Source organism: Anguilla rostrata, chromosome 3 (assembly GCF_018555375.3).
Source record: "Anguilla rostrata isolate EN2019 chromosome 3, ASM1855537v3, whole genome shotgun sequence".
Taxonomy (NCBI): Eukaryota; Metazoa; Chordata; class Actinopteri; order Anguilliformes; family Anguillidae; genus Anguilla; species Anguilla rostrata.
Genome location: NC_057935.1, coordinates 42,822,151 through 42,843,521, shown reverse-complemented (window position 1 = coordinate 42,843,521; position 21,371 = coordinate 42,822,151). Strand labels below are relative to the sequence as shown.

Below are 21,371 nucleotides of genomic sequence, written 5' to 3'. Positions count from 1 at the left end.
TGCCAAACTGAATGCACGTTCTCTGCTTTACACTCAGTTTGCAATTTATTAACACACTTCTAGCAAAACTGTAAACATTGGTCTCTTCATTGCTACACTATTTTGCCAATTGTCTTTACACATTGACACATGTGAAAACACTTTTAGATAATGAGTTCACTTACAAATCAGAGCTTGAGCACTATAAATAGGCCACAGGTAAACATTTGGTTTGGACAACAATGGAGGCCAATATTGGACAGAGAGTAAGAGGGGTGAGAACTAGAGGAGGACCAGACCCACAAAGAAGGTGAGATTTAGCCAAATTTTTTTCTGTTCTTTTTTTCTAACACAAATGTTTTTGATTTCTTCTACTGCACTTTTGTTGTTTGAGGAGTGTTAGAACATTTTTTCCCCTTATTTGTAATGGTAGTGTGTTATGTTCGGAATACACATCCATACTTTACACATTTTGATACCTGTGTGTATGTGTGTTTACTACAAAGAAAAAGCAAAAGCCACAAGTGTTTTTCATTTATACTATCAGTACGTAGTTTGTGCTTTGTGTGCTTATTCAAATGATGGTTTGTGTGTACTGTTTTGACACAAAAACACAATTTTTTAAAAGAGTTTGAAGAGTTTTGCAAGAATTTTTTGCTTTTGCAAGAGACGTATAATGTTTTGCTGGTTTGGTGTAAGGTTTTGTGGTTAATGTGTAGAGTTTGGCAAAAATAGCCTATAGTTTCAAAGATAGTGCCTAAGCAATCAGAAAAAACTGTAATTTCTTAGTGGGGAATTGAGAACACAGACAGTACATGGTACTGAATGAATGCTCAGTAGCCTCACATATTGAAGAACGTATAATGGAGGCCGACATGTAGCATAGCTGTACAGAATGGAATGTGGAAAAAAAGACAAAATAAAAGACACCACTATTTGTTATACAAATAATATAAAACATTTATTTGTTGTAGAAATGCTAACATTCAATAAACACATTGTACACAGAATATAACAATGTGCTTAAAACAAGGCTTTTACAATCCAATAAAATTCCAATCAGATAAAATACAATTATTTTATTATCGTTTGGACGGAATATCTGCCCGTTAAAGCTCGTCTTTGACCTGTAAAACACGAACAATGAATCACACTTAAAGTCACACAGAAGAAAACATCTCGTACTTCAGATACGGAGCACAGGCAGTCACATTTCTGATCAACCTACAGATCAAATAAAAGGGTCGCAGAAATTATGCTTTGAGTTATTTTGTTCTATCAAATTTTATAAGAAGTTGCTGAAAACGTTAGCTGTTTATAGCATTTATAGCATGACGTATGACAGCTTGTTCAACAAAAGAAGCAAGTGAAATTACAAAGCTGTGGCAAATCTTATCTCTGAAGTCATGCCCGACAGCCATATTCACAATTAAACAAATCTGGACATAAATCTAGCAGAATAGTGTCCTGTTAACTTCTCTATCCACTGTACAGAAAGCAGATTCAGGGACTGACAAAACAGGATACTGCCACAAGGCCAGCTAATTTGGGTCAAGAGATCAGAGATAAATTCACTGTAGAACTGCATCATTTTTTGTCATAACACCATATTGAAAATACATCATCATCATGATATAGAAATGATTTGCAATTTCAGATACTGCCATTTACTTCTAACCATATGGCAATCTCTACAATCTGTATGCTCTTAAAAGTCCATGTGAATCTTACAGTAAGGGTACTCTAATTTAACAGTAATAGAATATACTGCAGGAAGTGTTATTTTTTTTTCTTTGAGGTGGTGACTCATTTCTGGCTGCTTTAGACAGCAGCCCCACGCCCTTCAAACGCCAGAGAAACAGCCAAGCAGCGAGCCAATTCTCATGTTTGCTCTGGTGGTCTTCCCAAAATATGATTTCCTTAAAGAGCCTCCAAAATGGAAAATCTCACATTCCTTAGAACACAAAGAATTGTGCACGTTTTCCAAAACTATTCGGAGGAAATCCAGCAGATTTATGGACACTGGAGGGCCGGAAACATTATTCTGTTACTTGGCACCCCGAAGAAGGCACTGCTGTGCTGTTCTTTTGTTTTTATTGTTTTAGAAAGTTAAATGTATTTGTGTGATGGAGTGACGCAGATGAAAATGGGCCTGTCGGTCTGTTCGTTTTGGACAACGGCAGATCAGAGCCTCGTTCTCTTACCTTTCTCCTGTGGCAGAAGCAGGGGAACAGGTCGTCTTTTGGCTGCTCCACAAGTTCCATCCCCTCCCGAATCTTTACTTCACTGACCTGGAGTTTGGCATACTCCTGGACCACAGTCAAACAAAAACTATTACTAAAATAATAATAATAATAATAATAATAATAATAATGATAATACTCTAGTATTTACATAGCTCTTATCACAAGATATTAAGGGTAGATATTCAGGACATAATTCAGAAAGTGTATTCCCATAGGAAGCTGCAGCAAGACTGTCACCTGTAGAGCCATTATAATTCTAAATGCAGACGTAACATAAAGAATGTTACTGTAAAGCTAACGCTACATTCCCAAAGAAAAGAACATTAAATGTTTTCCCATCCAGCAGGCACATAAAATTCAGGTTGCTGAATTTAACAGAAAAGATCATCATTTCAACATATTTCACATTAGACATGGGACCTTAGGACTACTGTTGCTAATCATTAATCACGGTGGGTTCAACTTTCCCCACCACCCCAACATAATCCTAAAACCTGCACGCATTTATGGACGAAACACAAAAGTGCGTTTAAACATTCATTTTTTTCCTCCGGTAGTTATGAGATACAATAAAGCACTGAAAAGACATGCAGTGCAGGGGGAAAAGGAATTTATATTTACAGCCACGCACACATTTCACCACGTTCTCTGCCATTTTAACCTTTGTGCTTAGGTGTTAGTTACACATGCCCCCAGGTGCGCAGAAAGAAAAAAAAAATTCTTTCTGAAAAACGAATAAGAATAAGACACTCACAGCAAGCGCACTGTAAGTACAGGCCACTGTCTCGATTCAGGCTGACACACAAACTCAAGAGTCCCACCAAAGTCTTTCTTTGGTATCCCCTTTATCATTATTATCATTTTGGTAGTGGAGAAAAAAAACAACTTTTAAAAGTGATGTAAAGATGTAACCCGTGTTGAAGACATTTCCCCAGTTGTGGAGGATAAAGTGGGCTGTGACTAGACTGAAGAGGAAGAGAAACCATGCACACATTTAGCAAAAGGAAAAACATACAGTACATTTCTAGAGCCCGACCGATGCCAGATTTTTGGGTCTGATGCCGATCCCGATTTTGGAGAGTCCTAGCCCACCGATTACCGATGTTTTGACCGATATTTTGTCAAAAAGTGCAACATTTTCAAATCAATTTGAAAAACTTACATTTTATTAAAGTTTCTATATTTAAGAACATTTAACTAAGCAAACAAATAAAAATAGAAATAAACACACAAATAACTTTTTAGATAAAAAAATGTAAAAGATGATATTAAATATATATATATATATATATATATATATATATATATATATACATATTAACACCATCTTTAAGTGTGTGAAATCAAAATAACTCCACACCTTGCTTTTACTCCTTTCTTTTCCAGCCATTTATAAAAAATTAATTTAAAAAAATCAGTTTTCCAGTTTCAAACATGTATTTTTATGAATATTATTATTATTGTTGTTGTTGTTATTAATTTGTTATTATTATTTCTTAGTATCTATTCTCAGTAAATTAATTATATTTTCTTATTTTATTCCTACTACATGATCTCAAAGAGTAAGACTGTATCTACCGAGCTTCCCTGTCCATAAGAATTTGGTGGTGAAAATAACTACAATGCGCTCTGACGCGTGACTAGATGACACACTCGCTCGCAATAACGCATTAGCTATTGACACAGCCTCATTATTTCTTATTATATATTCTCAGTAAGTTAAATGAATTATATTTTCTTATTTTATTTCTACTACATGATCTCAAAGAGTAAGACATTATCTAGCAGAGCTAATGAGTGAATAAAGTGTAACGTTAGATGAAATTAAATTGACTGGATGAAATACGTGAAAAAAACTACAATGCGCTTTCGTGCAGGTTACCCACGCTAACTGTTGGTTGATTCACTTCTCCAACAGCAATACTTCTCTCATGTTATCACGACAAAGCTAGATAACATGGCTTAAAATGATCCACGTTAGAAGTGTTTTATCAGCGTTTTTACTGTCTGGTTAGCTTGCTACGATGATGTGTGAATAGATGACACACTCGCTTGCAATAACGCTTTGGCTATTGACACAGCATCATTATAGTAGCTAATATCATTATCTCAGATAAAAAAACAAATGTGTGATGCATTCAATCACCATTTTATTTTGGCTGGCTATTTATTTGAGAATACAGCGATGTCCTCTGGAAATGTAGATCCTACGCTGCTTATGTGCTCACTGCCACTTCATAAAGGCTTGCTAGCCAGCTAGCTTGCTAAAGTGAACCAAATGTTAGCTAGCTCGCTCGCTTGATAATGAGGATTGATAAACATAGTGGTCGTATAAACGCATTTAATTAAAAACTTTTACTAAATATAGATTCCTTTATTGTGGAAATCGAATCTGTGCAGACAAGTCTTGCAGTGGAGAATATTGGACGAGGCACAAGTGACAAACGTCTTATTACAGAAGTAGCGCGTCAGCTGCTGCAGTTCACACTTGTATTAGAGCTCCCTCTACTGGATAATTCTAGTAAATAGCAATTACAACGTTCGAACAGACAAGTGCAGATAAATAATCAATGTTGTTTTTGTTTATTATACTTATTTAAAAATCGGCATAACTGCCGATCCTGATGTCGTCAAAAAAGTCAAATAATGGCCGATATATCGGTCAAACCGATATATCGGTCGGGCTCTATACATTTCACAATGAGAGCTTCCCACATTACATTACATTACATTACAGCTTCCTCATGGTATTTATCAGCTAATGCTGTTTTTGTTCTGTTTCTCTCAGAAAGGTTGCCATCATTTTTGTTTTGCTTCTATGTTTGATGTAGAGAGATCCATTAATAACACAATCTTTTCTGTTAAGATTCTCCACAGCCAAAGTTTACATATTTTACAGTGCACGGCACGATTGTGCTTTGATAGATTGCGCGACTGCTTTTTTGAAAATGCAGGATTGCAAGGTTATAAGTCATCTGAAATCATATATGCTTAATCACATGACACAAAATCACATGAAATAATTAAATTTGCGAAACGCTGTAGTAAATGACGTGGGAGCCACAGGCTTCTCCGAACAGAGCGTGGTCGGCATGATAATTCTTTGGAGGGAGACAGGCAGATAAGTCGGGGGAAGGTGTCTAAGTCTGATAAAGGAGAGCTAGACCAGGCTACCGTTTACAGGTTGGTCCAGGGAAGGTCTCTGAGGAGACAGAACTGAATAGAACGGAGTATAACATTATACAACATGAGTGACCGAGACCACACCCCTACAGTACGTTGTGTAACGGGTTTATCTCAAGGACAATGGGCCCATAAAACAGAAAATAAACAGCAGCACTAAAAATCAAGAGTACATCTTCCAAATGAGACTGTGCCACAAAAAAAGGTCTGATCGAAAAAAAAAAAAAAGCATAAGAATGCTCACTTCGCACAGATTCCCTAATGGAGGAAACTGGTTCATTTGAGGTGCTCCGATCTAAAAACTAAAAGAATACAAAAGAAAATGTTCATGCAATTGAAATAAAAAAACATAAATGCCCAAAGCTCACACAGTATCAAATGTGGTTCCACTGTGTTATGCTAACAAGATTTGAAAATATTTGAAAAAAGCAAAGTTTTTTTTTATTTATTTTTTTTTAAAATAACGAATCTATCATACATTATTTTTAAATGAAGTAACAACACAAGCAGGCTAATGGGATAGAGGGACTATCTAGTGCAGGGGTTCCCCTGTGTACTGTATGCTGATTTCGTTCCAACAACAATCACAATCCCATAATTATAACAAGCTGCTCATTTTTCTTGATGAGGCGCTTTTCATGTTTCAAGGGATTATTTACCCTCTTAAGCCACATTATGACAGAAATAGCTATGCATTCCATGTTGATATTGTGCTACATTGTGCACATTGTGCTACACTGCAAACAACTACATTAAAAGGTAACTTTTTTGATCAAATAAAATATAATTGAGGTAAACCAATAGGCTCTTAATTAGACTGTTAAACGTGTTTAATTTATTTCATAATTTTTCCTTAAACAATAATTAACACAATACAGGTTTGGCTACTTGGTTTGTGTGGTGCCACATTATCATTTTTTTTGTCTTTGAATTATTCATTATCTTCCAGATGATTAGTTTTAGTTGCCAGGTGTCCACACTTCCACCAAAAAGGAGCCTAATGAGACACCTCAGTCTTTAATTTGAGTTTTGCCTCTTTTATGCAATTGTTTGCATATAACACAATACGCACTTTATGAATTTTATTCTTTATGGAATGAGAAGGTATTTCAGACATAAATGTGGCTTAAGAGAGTAAATAATCCCTGTAAACATTAGCGCCTAATTAATAAAAAAAAATAACAGCTTGTTAAAATTCTGGGATTGCGATACAGGGGGGCCTCAGGACCGAGTGTAGGAATCCCTGATCTAGTGTAATACAGCAAGGTGGGAGGAAGGGGTCAAAGGTCGCGCACACAGAATCTGTATTTTGGCATCCGTCTGTCACACGTCCTTGAAGAAAGCCTCATAAAAGCGGAGGTGGGAGGAAATTAGGAGATAAGACACAAGCGCTGGCTCATCAAAGGACTAACTGCAGGGCAGGCGCTGTTCCCTGCCAGGAGGGAACTGAAATCCAGGCAGCGGCATCCAAATGCTCCTCCTCTCGCCGTATGCTTCATTCACCTGACACGGGCTGCCTGCTCCGGGTTCTGTATGGTGCGCGCCTCTGTGCCAGTCGCTAAGCTGCCTAGCCATCCAGCGCATTTACCCAAGCTCCCACGCTAAATAAGCTCATTTACATTTTACAGGGTAGCCCTGCCTCCTCAATGCAAGAAGGTCTTTGGTATGAATCCCGGCCTGGGCCTTTCTGTGTGGAGTTTGCATGTTCTTCCTGTGTCCGCATGGGTTTCCTACAGGTACTCCGGTTTCCTCCCACAGTCCAAAGACATGCAGGTTAGGTTAGTCTAAATTGCCCTTAGGCATGAGTGTGTGAGTGAATAATGTGTGTGCCCTGCGATGGACTGGCGCACTGTCCAGGGTGTATTCCTCCCCCTCACTCAATGTATGCTGGGATAGGCTCCAGCACCCTCTGTGACCCTGACCAGGAATAAGCGAGTACAGATAATGGATAGATGGATGGATGGATGGATTTTACAGGACACATTTTACAGTGTTCTTTATGGCAATTATTTTTTTTTCATTTTGGTACTGCAATTTATCCAAATCCCATAAAACTGACAATGGATATGGGTAGGATACATTTTTGAGTTATTCCACCATTGCTCTGAGTTTTTCACACTGCCAGACAAGACTTACCTGATAATGGGCTTAAGACAGTAAATGGTAAATGGTAAATGGTAAATGGACTGCATTTATATAGCGCTTTTATCCAAAGCGCTTTACAATTGATGCCTCTCATTCGCCAGAGCAGTTAGGGGTTAGGGGTTAGGTGTCTTGCTCAAGGACACTTCGACATGCCCAGGGCGGGGTTTCAACCGGCAAAACCCTCCGACTGCCAGACAAGCGGTTTTACCTCCTGAGCTATGTCGCCCCAGTAAGTTAGCACAGTGTGTCGGTAACATCAGAACAGTAACATTTCCAAACAAATAAGGGAAATGATTTTCACTGGCTCTCAAAGAAATTAAACTGTATACATGTGGACTTTTGGGAAATATAAATAAAAGTTTCAAAGTAAGAATACCGTAAAAGTATACACATTGCGATACCTGAAAGCGGCAATAATTTGTATATTGGCCCATATATTGCGAAGTGCTGGAGTATCTTTTCTAATCTCGATAATATATCTCATTTATCTCATCACACTGCAGTATATTCTACTACCATAAGGGTAGTTCTAGGTTTTAGGCACTGTTCCAAGACTTTTCAAGGTCAGGCATTTGACTACATTTCAATGTCCTTTCCAAGATGGAATGATTAACCGTCTCAATTGCATAACCCATACCTGTAAATTACATCTCAGTCTCTCACACCATTTAGAAATATACTAATAATGAATGGAACATTACCTGGAAGAGCCTGAAGTAGTAACAGAATATATTGTCTCCCATGAGATGTGTTCGGGCAAACTGCTGGCCAGCCTTGGCAATTTTCTTTGCCTGAAAAGAAGATGAGAGGGAACTCAGATTACTCTGATGTAATAGATATATACTAAATTGTTAGATATCCACTAAATAGATATATATTGAATATATATTCTTTTTCAAATCATTAAGGTGAACCACAAACCATGTTTTCAGCAAAACCAATCAAAATAACTAATTCAATCAAAAATCAAGAACTTTGGGACATTGTTTTGTCTATGACAGTTTGGCCATCAGCTATAAATTTCCAGACAGACATAGCTCAACTTTTTTTTAATATGCTAAATTAGTTGTCTTTCACATTGAAAATTCACCACTATCACTTTCATTGAAATGTGTGGAGAGACCCACACTGAAAACCTGCAAGCCAGCTCTGTAATTATGAATAATTTAACTAAGCAGTGCAACTGTTTATGTCATACCAATTTAAATCATACATAAAACAGTGATTTGTTTTCCCCCACATTGCTACATACACAGTTAACTACAGTTGTACAGAGAATAGTCAGTGTTAAATGTACCCGTAGCAAATTCTGACATTATTGTCAGTGCACCCTAAACGCCTCTACTCCCCAAATCACTACTGACCAGAGTAGGAAGAAATACACAGTTTGCACAAGTGCTCAATTGCCTCTACCAGACAAACCATACTTACCTTATGAATGAAAGTGAAGAACAATTCATAGCAGAGACCTTTTAGTATATCAGTCAACTGAGACTCATATCAAATGAATGCCATATAAATAGTTATTGTGACACAAGCAGTTTATGTGCTAAATTCTATTTACTGATTTAAAAAAGGATAGCAGACAGTCCACTCTCTTTTCCAATTCGCTGGAAAGCAGAGAGAGTAACAGACAGGGAAGGTATGATGTGTTTGAAGGTCCTTTCGAGGAAATCGAACCTCAATCAAGCCACACACCCTGCTCCACACCCAGCACCACACGCTAATACAAATAAAATTCTAGTAGCGGGTTAATGAAGTCAGCATTGTTCAATTCAATTAAATAAGAACTCTATCAGCTGTGCAGAGCTGATAAATATTATTGCATTACAGTGGAAGCTAATCATTTACAATGGGGAAGCTGTGTACTATTAGCACTGGCTGGAGAAATGACTCAGGTCTATAAATACAGTTGCCAATTTCTAAATGGAAATGGATTAAATTGTGAGCAAAATAGATTAAAAAAATAATAATCAGGTCATTAAAAAAAAAAGATTTCTGATAAGACAATATGCCCCCGCCTACACTCTCCATAATCATCCTCATCTTCCTCTACTTCCTCCAGGAGGGAGGTGTATTTACCTCCTGATCATGCTCCTTGGCCCAGTGGATTTTGTCCAGAAGGTCGCTGAGGTCACTCTTGAAGGGGATGTAGTGTTCCCAGGGCCGGAGGTCTCTGTAGAAGTGCTCGTAGTAGAGAGAGTCCTGCTTCAGCACCACGCTATCTCCAGCCAGCAGGTACGGCAGTCTGTAGGCCGCAACAGTGCCGTCCACGTTGATCTGATATTTGAACTGAAAGGAGAAAAAAATGCAAATAGGCCCACATAAAACACTCACAGTGCTCAACCCTGGCCCTGCCATTGCTACTGTTACTGAGCACACTAGCGATCCATTCAAATAGCAGAAAACAGTGAATTCACTTCACCTATATTTTTGTATCTAAAACTTATTTGGTTTTAAAGTGACTACAAAAACCAGCAGCCCCTGCAGTTCTCTGGGACCGCTGAGCTAAACGGAATGGCTTCACACGTCTTTTACTCTTCTTACTTGTTTTTACTGTGCCTTGCATTATATTCACTATTTGCTTGCCAGATGCGCTTATATATATATATATAGCATCCTGTATTTGGAGAGACAAAGACATCTGAGCTTAAATGCGTGAGTAGCACTCCAAACAGATGGCCAACAAACAAACAGTAAACAGCCATAGCTGCTTGCAATCTGCGTGAAGTGCAGCATTGCATTTTGACTGATGTAGACTTTCAGCAGAAATGACCACAAAAATTACAAAACGTCTTAAAAGGTCACAACTATTCTCAGAAATATAGAGAACAATCACTCAAGGGAAGCGGTAGTTGAGAGAGTATAATTAATTCACCAGAGAAGTCTGCAAGCCATCTAACGAAACACCTTCTCTGGGTTTAAGAATCAAACGCTCTTTCGTAACGAGGTAGTAAAATTTCGAGCTCCAAGCATGTACGGGTATGAGCAAAATTGTCCTTTAGATATTTTTTTTATCTATACAGGAAATCTGAGACTGAGACAAAAGAGATAACATCTCCATCCGCAAACATGTGAGAAATGCTTTCTGTCAACCTGAAACGAAGCACGGAGACCGAAGGTCGGAGACAGGTCTGACATGTGAGAATTCATACCTGCACCTGAGACAGCAGAGGCCTGTAGGCCAGCGGAAAGGAATGTGACTGTCCTGCAACTTTTTTACTACTCTGCGGAACGATGGCTATGCCTCTTTCTCGCTCCCCCCGAACATTAAAGAAGCTGTAAACTGAATTACGCAAACGTGAGACCGAGTTTTAAAAAAACTTTCCTTTCGCCTTTCGCACAAATCCTTATCGAGGCTGCTCCTGGGACTTAACCAGAGTGGGTCAGAGGTGCTGTTGACTTCTTTTCCTTTAATGACTGTTAAAAGATTTTGTGAAAGCCAAACACAACACCTTAGTAAGGGCCGAGGTCACTGAGGTCTTACGGAGTCAAACCAGAAAACAAAAGGCTTTTCACAAAGGCCATGGGAACGGGTGGAGAATACTCGTAACTGGGTATTCTACGGTTTCTGGAAACCGTAGAGTGCAATTTTAGAACTGAATCAATTGTAGAATGCAGTTTTAGAACTGAATCAATATTTATCCTTACATATGACTAACAAACAAATGCAAGCGTCACTTTTTTCACATACGTAGTTTGGCAAAATTTATTTGTTGGAACTGCTGAACTTGCCAAACTGTGAAGAGCAAAAAATAAATAAAACATAGCACCTGAATTAATTACGAGTCAAGTTAAGGGTAAATGTCAATGGAATCCAGGCCTCAGAGTCAGGCGAGATTAATATAAAGCAGCTGTGTTGGATACATGGCATATTTCTAACCATTTAAGAGGGGGAGGGGGGGAATCTGTTTTGTGTATCCAGAACCTGGTCCGGAAGGAGAAGTCTCCTCCTTACCTTGAAGAAGTCGAAGAAGGAAACGTGCTTGACCAGCGGGCCGTAGAGGTTCTCATCGTGCTCGAAGAAGAAGAAGTTGGTGAAGGCGGCGTCCATGAGGCTGGGATGGGCACGGCCCAGCTTGACCAGCTCCAGCCTCTCCTTGCGGCTGTCCCGCCCCCTCCAGAAGGCCGTGTCGTTCTTCTCCTCCCAGGGAGGTCCCGTGTTGGCTTGCACTGACATCATGTCCAAGCTCACCCTGAAATAGAGCAACATCCTCCGTTTAGCCTGAAGTTTTAGCCCATTCGTTGAGACTGAGCTAGAACTTTATGCAAAACAAGTGAGCTAAAAATATTACGCTAAACTAGTGAACTAAACCTTTACACTAAACTAGTGAACTAAAACTTCACGTTAAACTAGTGAACTAAACCTTTACGCTAAACTAGTGAACTAAAACTTCTGGCTAAACTAGTGAGCTAAAGCCTTACACTAAACTAGTGAACTAAATCTTTACACTAAACTAGAGAGCTAAATCTTTACACTAAACTAGTGAGCTAAAACTTTACGCTAAACTAGTGAGCTAAATCTTTACGCTAAACTAGTGAGCTAAAACTTTACACTAAACTAGTGAGCTAAATCTTTACGCTAAACTAGTGAGCTAAAACTTTACGCTAAACTAGTGAGCTAAAACTTTACGCTAAACTAGTGAGCTAAAGCTTTACGCTAAACTAGTGAGCTAAAACCTTAGGCTAAACTAGTGAGCTAAAGCTTTACGCTAAACTAGTGAGCTAAAACTTTACGCTAAACTAGTGAGCTAAAACTTTACGCTAAACTAGTGAGCTAAAGCTTTACGCTAAACTAGTGAGCTAAAGCTTTACGCTAAACTAGTGAGCTAAAGCTTTACGCTAAACTAGTGAGCTAAAACTTTACGCTAAACTAGTGAGCTAAAGCTTTACGCTAAACTAGTGAGCTAAAGCTTTACGCTAAACTAGTGAGCTAAAGCTTTACGCTAAACTAGTGAGCTAAATCTTTACGCTAAACTAGTGAGCTAAAGCTTTACGCTAAACTAGTGAGCTAAAGCTTTACGCTAAACTAGTGAGCTAAATCTTTACGCTAAACTAGTGAGCTAAAGCTTTACGCTAAACTAGTGAGCTAAAGCTTTACGCTAAACTAGTGAGCTAAAGCTTTACGCTAAACTAGTGAGCTAAAACTTTACACTAAACTAGTGAGCTAAAACCTTACGCTAAACTAGTGAGCTAAAGCTTTACGCTAAACTAGTGAGCTAAAGCTTTACGCTAAACTAGTGAGCTAAAACTTTACGCTAAACTAGTGAGCTAAAGCTTTACGCTAAACTAGTGAGCTAAAGCTTTACGCTAAACTAGTGAGCTAAAGCTTTACGCTAAACTAGTGAGCTAAAGCTTTACGCTAAACTAGTGAGCTAAAACTTTACGCTAAACTAGTGAGCTAAAACCTTACGCTAAACTAGTGAGCTAAAACTTTACGCTAAACCGAGGCCATTGGTCTGTTCATGGTGAGCTTTGACATCATGTCCAAGCTGACCCAGAACAGAGAAATGGCCTCAGTTTAGATTAAGGTATCAGTTCACTCGTTTGGATTTTTTAAAACTCTTTGCATTCATACTTTATTTAAGATAATAATAAAATAATTTTAATAACAAAGTTATTCACTTTTTTATTATTAAAGAGACTTTAATTTTCATACTAAACATGCACCCCAAAGCTCTTCACAGGTTTAACAGTAAAAGACAAAGCAAGAGAATAAAGGAACTAACATAAGACAGATGAAAAAAAAAAAGTTTAATAAAATGAAGACTATAAATGGATGGTATATTCTAAAAGGGGAATTCATCATCAAAAGTATGTGGATAGTATCAACAAAAGAAAAAAAATAGGTTTGATGTTAAAAACCACTAACAGATGGAGAATCTCTTAAGTGATGTGGTAATGAGTTACATTACTTTGGTATATGAAAAGCAAACTTTTGTGTTTATATTTCATACTGGGTAAAGCATCGGCAGAATGGACAGCTCATTTGTCTAATAAGACAGTTAGACAGTCACTAATGTATTAGTGCGCTCCATTCAGTGCTTCATAAACTAAAAGAGAGAACTTTAAAAACAATTCTTAAAGTTACAGGTAGCCAGCACAGAGTAACATCTCAGGCATAATAAGTAAAGTTGATGAGGAAGATTTAATGTGGTGATAGCCTTAATAAGATCTTGAAATTAATTTAACAAAAAGGCTTGAGCGCAGTACTGACTCTGCATCCAGAGGATAAATCTTGTTTCCAATGGCAACAATCTTGCTGATAAAAAAAGACAAAAACCTCTCACACTGCTCTGGAGAGAAGTCCATATTCACAGTGGACTGGGGTTTGCAATACCGTTAATAGTATTAAACAAGAATCTAGAACTGAGACAGGTCTCAGGCATCATTATGTTTTATCGGCTTTACTACCCGTGTTCAGAAGATTAGATGCCCTTAGTGCACTCTTAATTAGGCAATTTCCATCTGCCCTCTGCTTGCCTGCAGTAATACTGCAGATAAGATCACTGAGCCAGGGTGTAAATGCGATAAGAGAACATTGTTTCTAAATGGAGAAACGATATTAAGGGTGGCCAGACAAAAATGACTGAAACCAGTGATGAGCTCCTCGGTTTGTGGACATAGATCGGGAGCTGTACGAGGTGGCAAATGAGCAGGAGAAAACTTCCGAAAGAACAACTGACACAGGCTGCTGGATGTCTCATTTGGTTAAGGCACCATGCTGTGGTGCATGGATGAGCCTCACAGCCTCGGATCAAATCTGGACCGTGCCAATACTGACTGTGACCAGTAGGTATTTAGGGTGACACGCAATTGCCAATTGCGTCGCCCAGGGATTGGGAAGGTTCAGTTGGACAGGGTTCTGTGCTCATCGCTATCGAGTGACCTCTGTTGGTCAATTGGGCACCCATAGACTGCATTCTGTGCTCATCGCTATCGAGTGACCTCTGTTGGTCAATTGGGCACCCATAGACTGCATTCTAAAGTCGCACATGACAGGTCTTCTGCCGGCTCTGCACTATGCAAGCCTAGCTGTAGGCCTAGGCAAGGTTTGCTCCCAGATGAAACCCCTACTGCCTGCTCAGCACAAAAAAACCAGACTGCCGCTAAACAACCACCAATAAAATGACTCTGAACTGCAGTAAGGCAGGGTATTGCTGTTCGCTGCATAACTGCAGTGGCACTGTCTGATGGACAATCGCAATGACTGTGTTCCAAATGTGTGACTGTGCACACAGGAATGTTAGAGGCACAAGGGTCAGCAGTGAAAGAACATGGTGATTTAACCCCGTTTATAAAGATCTACGAGTGAACAGTCAGGGATCATGAGGAGGTTCAGATGGCCTTGCCTGCCCATGGTCTCCAGTACGGACTCAGTGAGGTCGTACGTCGGCATGACGATGTCCCGCGTGTCATTGGAGCCACACCAGGAGAAGATGGGGTGCAGAATGTCTGGAGGCCTCCTCTTCTCCAAGGGCCAGTCCCCAAGGTTTACAAAAAACTCTACGTCTGGCACCTTGACCTGCAAAATAAATGAACCCCACTCCTGAACTTCACTCTACCAGAGAGACCGGGATCTTCACACAGCAACACCATATCCGTACCTTCCTTTGACAGAGAAAGTTTTCTGTACATTTAAACCTCCCCATCCACCTCAACTCATGGGTGATGAGCGGTCTTGTGTTAAACAGCTGCCCTGTGTCATTCAGGTTGGTGTTACAGGTGGTGGTTGAGGTGAGTTTCCTTCCTTCACTGTAGAGTGCATCTTGAGATGAAAGGCAGCATATAAATGCAATTCATCCCTTCATCCATTAAATAGAAACACCAGCACTCAGGAGCCTTGCTCACAAAATCCAGACATATAGAGCACGTCTAGGCCTGGTGGATCACTACCAGCCACATGCAGTTTGCAAGACATGCTGGCCTGACAGTTTTCAAAATGAAGGAGTTGCCAGAGAAATGGGATCTGGCCTTAAAAACACTATTTGGTATTCCAAATTATGGGAAAAACAGTTACACAGTTGAACACATACTGTAACAAATCAAACTTGTTTCCTTAGGGTACCTCTGCAATGTCCCTCCAGGGAAACCTGCAACCATATCGTTCAACACTGCTCTACAAAACTAAGCCCCTCTTTGAGTTAAAAGATAACCTACTGTACCATGCTGAAGTAAACTTTAATTCAGTAACAAAGCACTGTGTCCATCCTTCCAGCCATACATGTTTAAAGCCAAGAACCACTGCTGTGGAATCAAATTCAATTTTAGTGGTGAGACACTGCCACCTGCTGTTCAAGAAGAGTAACACACAGAAAGGAAAAGTAATGTTTCTCCACCTTTGTCCAGATGTTTCAGAAATGTTTTTAATGGCCTATTCAGCTGCACATGCACAAAGTCAGCTTACTTCCAAAGCTGTGCACCTCTGAAATTGAACAATTTCAGAATTGGTTGCTTAAAGGGTGCGCAAGTAAATGTGAGCTAAATACACACACGGTGTGGAATTTGGGGTCAAACAGTCAGCACAGTCAGCCTCTGTAGTCTTAGCGACAGTAAACAATAACAGCAAGAATAACAACAGCAACAACAGTGTTGGAAGCAAGGGCAGAAGTAACATCAACAACAACAGTAATAATCAACAAGACCAAATGCAACAACCTTGGTGGCAAATATCAATAGCAGGAGGTTCAGTACGCACTTTCCTTGTGAGTGAGAGGAGGAAGGCGTCCATGAAGATTCTGAAGCCCACGTGTTCCCCGTGTGTTTTGATGTAAACCTGGAGGAGGAGACAGTGATGACAGGGAGACATACACACAGACACCAGTCAGCCACCCAACTTTTTAACCTTGCTCTATCAAATACCTCCAAGTATTCAGTGCAGCGATAATTAAAACAATCATCATCATGAACTCATTTCGCCTAGCTGTTCACTGTTCATAGTTAGGCTTGACTGAGAGCATCGTCAGGTATAGTGCTGTAAGGTTACTATTCTAAAATAACGGTAAATGTTGATGGTTTAGGATTGGATGGTATCAGGTTACCTTTGATGGTTTAGTATAAGGTCCCATGAGGTTATCTTTGATGGTTTAGGATAGGATGGTACCTGGTTATCTTTGATGCTTTGGTAGAGGATGGTATCAGGTTATGTTTGAGAGTTTAGTACAGGTATCATGTCATCTTTGATGTTCTAGTATATAATGGTATCAGATTATTTTTTTATGGTTTAGGATAGAACAGTATTAAGTTATCATTGATGGTTTAGTGTAGGGGTTACAGTACAGGGTTATCTTTGATAGTGTAATATAGGATGGTATCAGGCTATCTTTGATGGTTTAGTACTGGTATCAGGTCATCTTTGATGTTTTACCATATCATGGTATCAGGTCATCTCTGATGGATTAGTATAGGACCGTACCTGGTTCTCTTTGATGGTGTAGTGGCAGAGGCTTTGCCTCAGTCCAAATCGGCGTGGGATGTCCTGCGCGTTGCGATCGGGGTCAACAGAAGGGAAGTACGAGAGATCTTGCTGGATTTGAGGGAAGGAGGAGGGGCAGTGCATATGCTCCAGCCATTTCTCCACACTAACTTCTGGGCAGTCACAGTTCTCATGGTACACTGGACCTGCACGCATGGGTGACAGTTAGAAAGAGAAGGAAGCTCAGCAGAGACAGAAAATTACTCACATCTTAATCATTCAGAGGGCACATTTAATCTCGTTACAAGGTATTTCTTGGTTTTTGTTCTCTGGGAAGATTTGTTTTACTATATATACATGAAAGAATGTTAGTGGGCGGGGAAGTCCCGCTCCCTGTGATGTGTTGGTTACATATACTGTATGACTGCTACGAATTTATGCATATCTTTGAAGGTCAAATGCTTCATTACATTACATTACATTCATTTGGCAGACGCTTTTATCCAAAGCGACGTACAAAAAAGTGCATTTTCATGATCGTAGACAACTGCTGAACACGGGTTCAGTAAGGTACAATTACTTATTTTGTACAGCTATTTCGAGCCGAGAACAATGAACAATGAACTGCAATCAAATGAACAATGATCATGGGAGAAAAAATCATCAGACAAGACAATTCTTCAACTGTTTCTCATAAACAACAGCCTTATGCAATCTTCCTCATTGGGGTCGACTGATTTCATGTGAATTTGCTTGCTCAGCAAATGCAGATACTTCAGCTTCTTGAAAAGCGGAACTTCATGGCAGAAGCTGCCTCTGTGGTCACACAGCAATCAGGGCACCAGACAGAGTACGCAGTCTTTTTTTACGCAAAAGCTGCCAGCATATTTTTATAATCCAGCTGATACTGATGCACACAAACATGCAAATAAGAACACTCACAGGTATATGCTCTCATATCCTAAATCTCTAGTATCAGAACATGAGCCCATATTACAAAATGCATGGATAGTCAGGCAGGTGGTCCGGGGGTCACAGAGGATGCTATGGCAGGTATCAGTTCAGTATCTTCCTGTAACTCTTGCTCAGCAAACCCCATCGTCTTCTGGACACTTTGTTCTTAGGTAAAAAGGAAACCTGTCCCCCCTGCCACTGTTTTCTGGTTGGTTAAAAACACTTAAAATAAGAGAGGGCTCCTGTTTGAGTTCTGATCAACCTACTGTACAAAGCTGAAGTAAACATTCATTCAGTAACAAAGCACTGTGTCCAAAATTTCAGCTATACATCTTTACACCAATTCTGTCCATAAAGTATAAAAATGTGGAAAAACGCAAGTCACACATGGAACAACATTGAACAAATGGCACCACATAAACAACATGCACATATGCTGGACAATTCAGATTCTATTTAACACTGACTTTAACACTTTGACCTATGACCAAAACTAGCATACCCATAAACTACACACACCAATGCAGATTCCAAACCTACAGACTTAGGGGAGGTCACTGTCATCTCAGCTGTCTGTGTCAGTCTTTAGAGTGACTTACTGAGTGATCACATGTCCAGGAACAGCATTTAATCATTCTTCCTTTTACCTTTGAGAATGTAAGGCGACTTGGCCACGTGTGCGCCTTTGAGCAGGACCTCCACATGCAGGGACGGGTAGCTAGCATACATTCTGTAGCGGACCAGGAGGGACCCGTCCCTGCGGTCCAGGACTTGAACCCAGATCCGAGAGAACGGCTCACCTGGAGCGACGATTTTTATCTCAAAGGTGTTCTCACCTGGAGATGCCGTAAAACTGCAGAAAAGAAAAAAAATAGTGAGAGGGACGGACGGATGGATATAAATTAACACACCTACACATGACACAGCCTAAATCCTTCATCTGTTATTTTCCCTTTCCTAAGAGAGCTGATGCAACAGCCTACATATCACACGCCGAAATCTGGACCAGTCCGTTTTTACCCGTATAGTCATTACAGGTATACAGTATAAATCTACTTTGTTGATTTTGGTTCATAAATAGACAAAAGCATCTGAAAATGACAAAGCAGTCCGTGAACATAAAGAGGAACAACTAGGCCACTGGGGAATGAATGAATTAACGAGAAAATAAATAAATAAATAAACGATCGGAGACCTCAACCTCCAAACATACATTCATTGGTTTGTGACGTAGCCAAATAGCTTAGGTTTGCAAGCAGTGTACTGTCCAAGTATAGTGTATTATCCGTGTAGTATCACAGTATCAGCAGTGTATCTGTGCAGTGTATCCAGCGTATCATTTTATCTCTGAGCCTGTACTGGGCAATCATAGTTTAATTGTAGCAAACTGATGCATTACGTCAAATTGTCCTTTGCGTTCACTGCATTCGACAGTGGTCTATTCTCCGCGCGTCACTCCTGATCACAGCTCCTGATCATGTGAATAGTGACGACATACTCACTTTCTCCCTCCGTTGTCTACAGCCTGTATGAAGAAGAAACGAGCCGGAAGAACAATGTTAGCCTCCAGTCCGGGTCCCCATATCAAAGTTAGGGCGGCGCTAGGCGCTGGTTTTACCGACACTACGAGCGGCGTCTGGACACACAGACCCAGACAGTACAGAAAACACCACGACAGCACCTTCCTCAACATGTCCGCTATGGTCTGTTGCACAGGGAGAAGACGAATCAGAGCTTTTCTTTTTTGCACGAAAATATTTTTGCAAACAGGGAATCGCCCCTTAAAATGCCTCTGCCCACCGGGAACAATTAGCAGCCGTCCAAAAATTTGACATCTGGCTTCCAGGAGTAAACGGATACAGATATATCAGTCGTAAAAAATACAGACTTGAGGGAGAACCTCCCAGAATTACATGTTTAGTTTTTAGAATAGCAAAAGCTATTGCAAAAGCCACTTTATTGACACATATTCACTTATTTGCCGCCCGGTAAACATTCAACATGCACATTTCACATTCCGGTTGACAAGGAAGAAACTTCGTTGCAGGCAGCCACACAAGCAGAGACGACGGATCCGATTCGTCGCTTCTAAAATGTGCGGTATTGGACAAAGCAGGAGCAACAGAATTCCGATTGGATGAAGCTGTTGTACAGTAAAGGGTGGGAACTGGGATCATATACGAAAATCTGGGCCGCGTGTTTTATTCAACAGCCAGTAGCCTTCGGGAGGTCATGTTTTTATTTCTGAACTTTGCTTCTGGTTGGGTCTGATCTACTTGTTTTTACTGACCCCCTTGTTGCGGCCAGGCTGCAAAACTGGCTTAAATGGGGGAATTTGGCCTGTTTTGTAATATTGGAGTGGTTTTAAGCCCTTGGTAAAATGTAAACTCAACAAAACGTTTTCAAGCAAACAAAAAAATTGTTTGCATAAAAAATTTCTGATTTCAAAAATATTTTGTAGTTTTATGTAAACAAGCCATATCCCAAAGCAATGCTACTAGTACTGTTGTTTTGTTTTTGTCATCTCTCATTTAGTTTCTAAAATGTTGTGTCACCTCAGGCACTAAAGTCTAAGTATGTTTAAAAATTGAGCACTAATGCAAATCCTTCCTATGATGTTTACATGGTATTTCACATTACAATCTTACAAGATTTTTTAAAAATGACACTGTCTGAACCCATATTTTGCATGCTGTAAGTTTTAAGAATTACAAACAACCTGTATTCTGTGAAAGATGAATCATCTATAGGGCCTAATACCAAAATTGTTATCAGTAACAATATTTGTACATCCAGAGCAGCGACACAATTCTTGCCAAATAACACTTAATATAATATGTTTTTTTTAGGTCTCAGGTCTGCTAAGTAGCCAGATTTTGAAGTCCACCTTAAACTTAATGAGCTAGAGCTTGTGTGAACAGCCTTCATGCCATGGTCTTTGCTTCTAACCTGCACATGTCCAATGGTGTGCGTGTGGTCAGGTTTCAGTACAGTTTGCAAATGCATCCATCTGTAAACGCTGTGACCGTTTTCCTATAAATGAGAAACTGAATTCTGCGGTGTGTGGTTTCATTGCCTGCTTGCGTCTTGTGATTGTGGGCCACTTCCTGTAGGAAAACACATCTCATACTGCTTAGGCATCACTTGATGCAAAACACCACACACAGTGAAATGTCCAGTCTTAATTAAACCCTGACAGACTACATAGGAGTACAATAGGGCCCATATGTACTCTGTAAGAGTTGATTCAACTGTGAACATTTTACTGTGCATATAAAAAATATGCATACTTGTATTGTAAAATAAAATTTAAAATGACTTTCCTCTGAAACAATACACCACAATGCCACTACAATGGCTGAACCTACACTTGTGTCCATGGCAGCAACAAGGGGCTGACTCTACCACCAGGGCCTACAAAAAACTAGATAATATACAGAAGGGTGACA

General features: G+C 39.7%; 1 protein-coding gene across 3 annotated transcripts; it reads right to left on the bottom strand.

The window, feature by feature from the left end:
- Nucleotides 1–914: 914 nt before the first annotated feature.
- Nucleotides 915–19,996, bottom strand: poglut2 (protein O-glucosyltransferase 2). Of its 3 annotated transcripts, none has more exons than XM_064327740.1 (10): nucleotides 19,425–19,996; nucleotides 18,570–18,775; nucleotides 16,969–17,174; nucleotides 16,252–16,329; nucleotides 14,906–15,078; nucleotides 11,512–11,749; nucleotides 9,636–9,845; nucleotides 8,255–8,344; nucleotides 2,184–2,288; nucleotides 915–1,106 (listed from the first exon to the last, which is right to left on the bottom strand). In XM_064327740.1, the coding sequence occupies exons 1-10, from the start codon at nucleotides 19,613–19,615 to the stop codon at nucleotides 1,089–1,091; spliced, it is 1,515 nt and encodes a 504-aa protein (XP_064183810.1). In that variant the 5' UTR covers nucleotides 19,616–19,996; the 3' UTR covers nucleotides 915–1,088. The 3 variants fall into 3 exon arrangements, with proteins under 3 accessions (XP_064183810.1, XP_064183811.1, XP_064183812.1); XM_064327741.1 differs by lacking the exon at nucleotides 19,425–19,996 and adding an exon at nucleotides 19,322–19,389; XM_064327742.1 differs by lacking the exons at nucleotides 16,969–17,174; nucleotides 18,570–18,775; nucleotides 19,425–19,996 and adding an exon at nucleotides 16,657–16,687.
- Nucleotides 19,997–21,371: the final 1,375 nt, after the last annotated feature.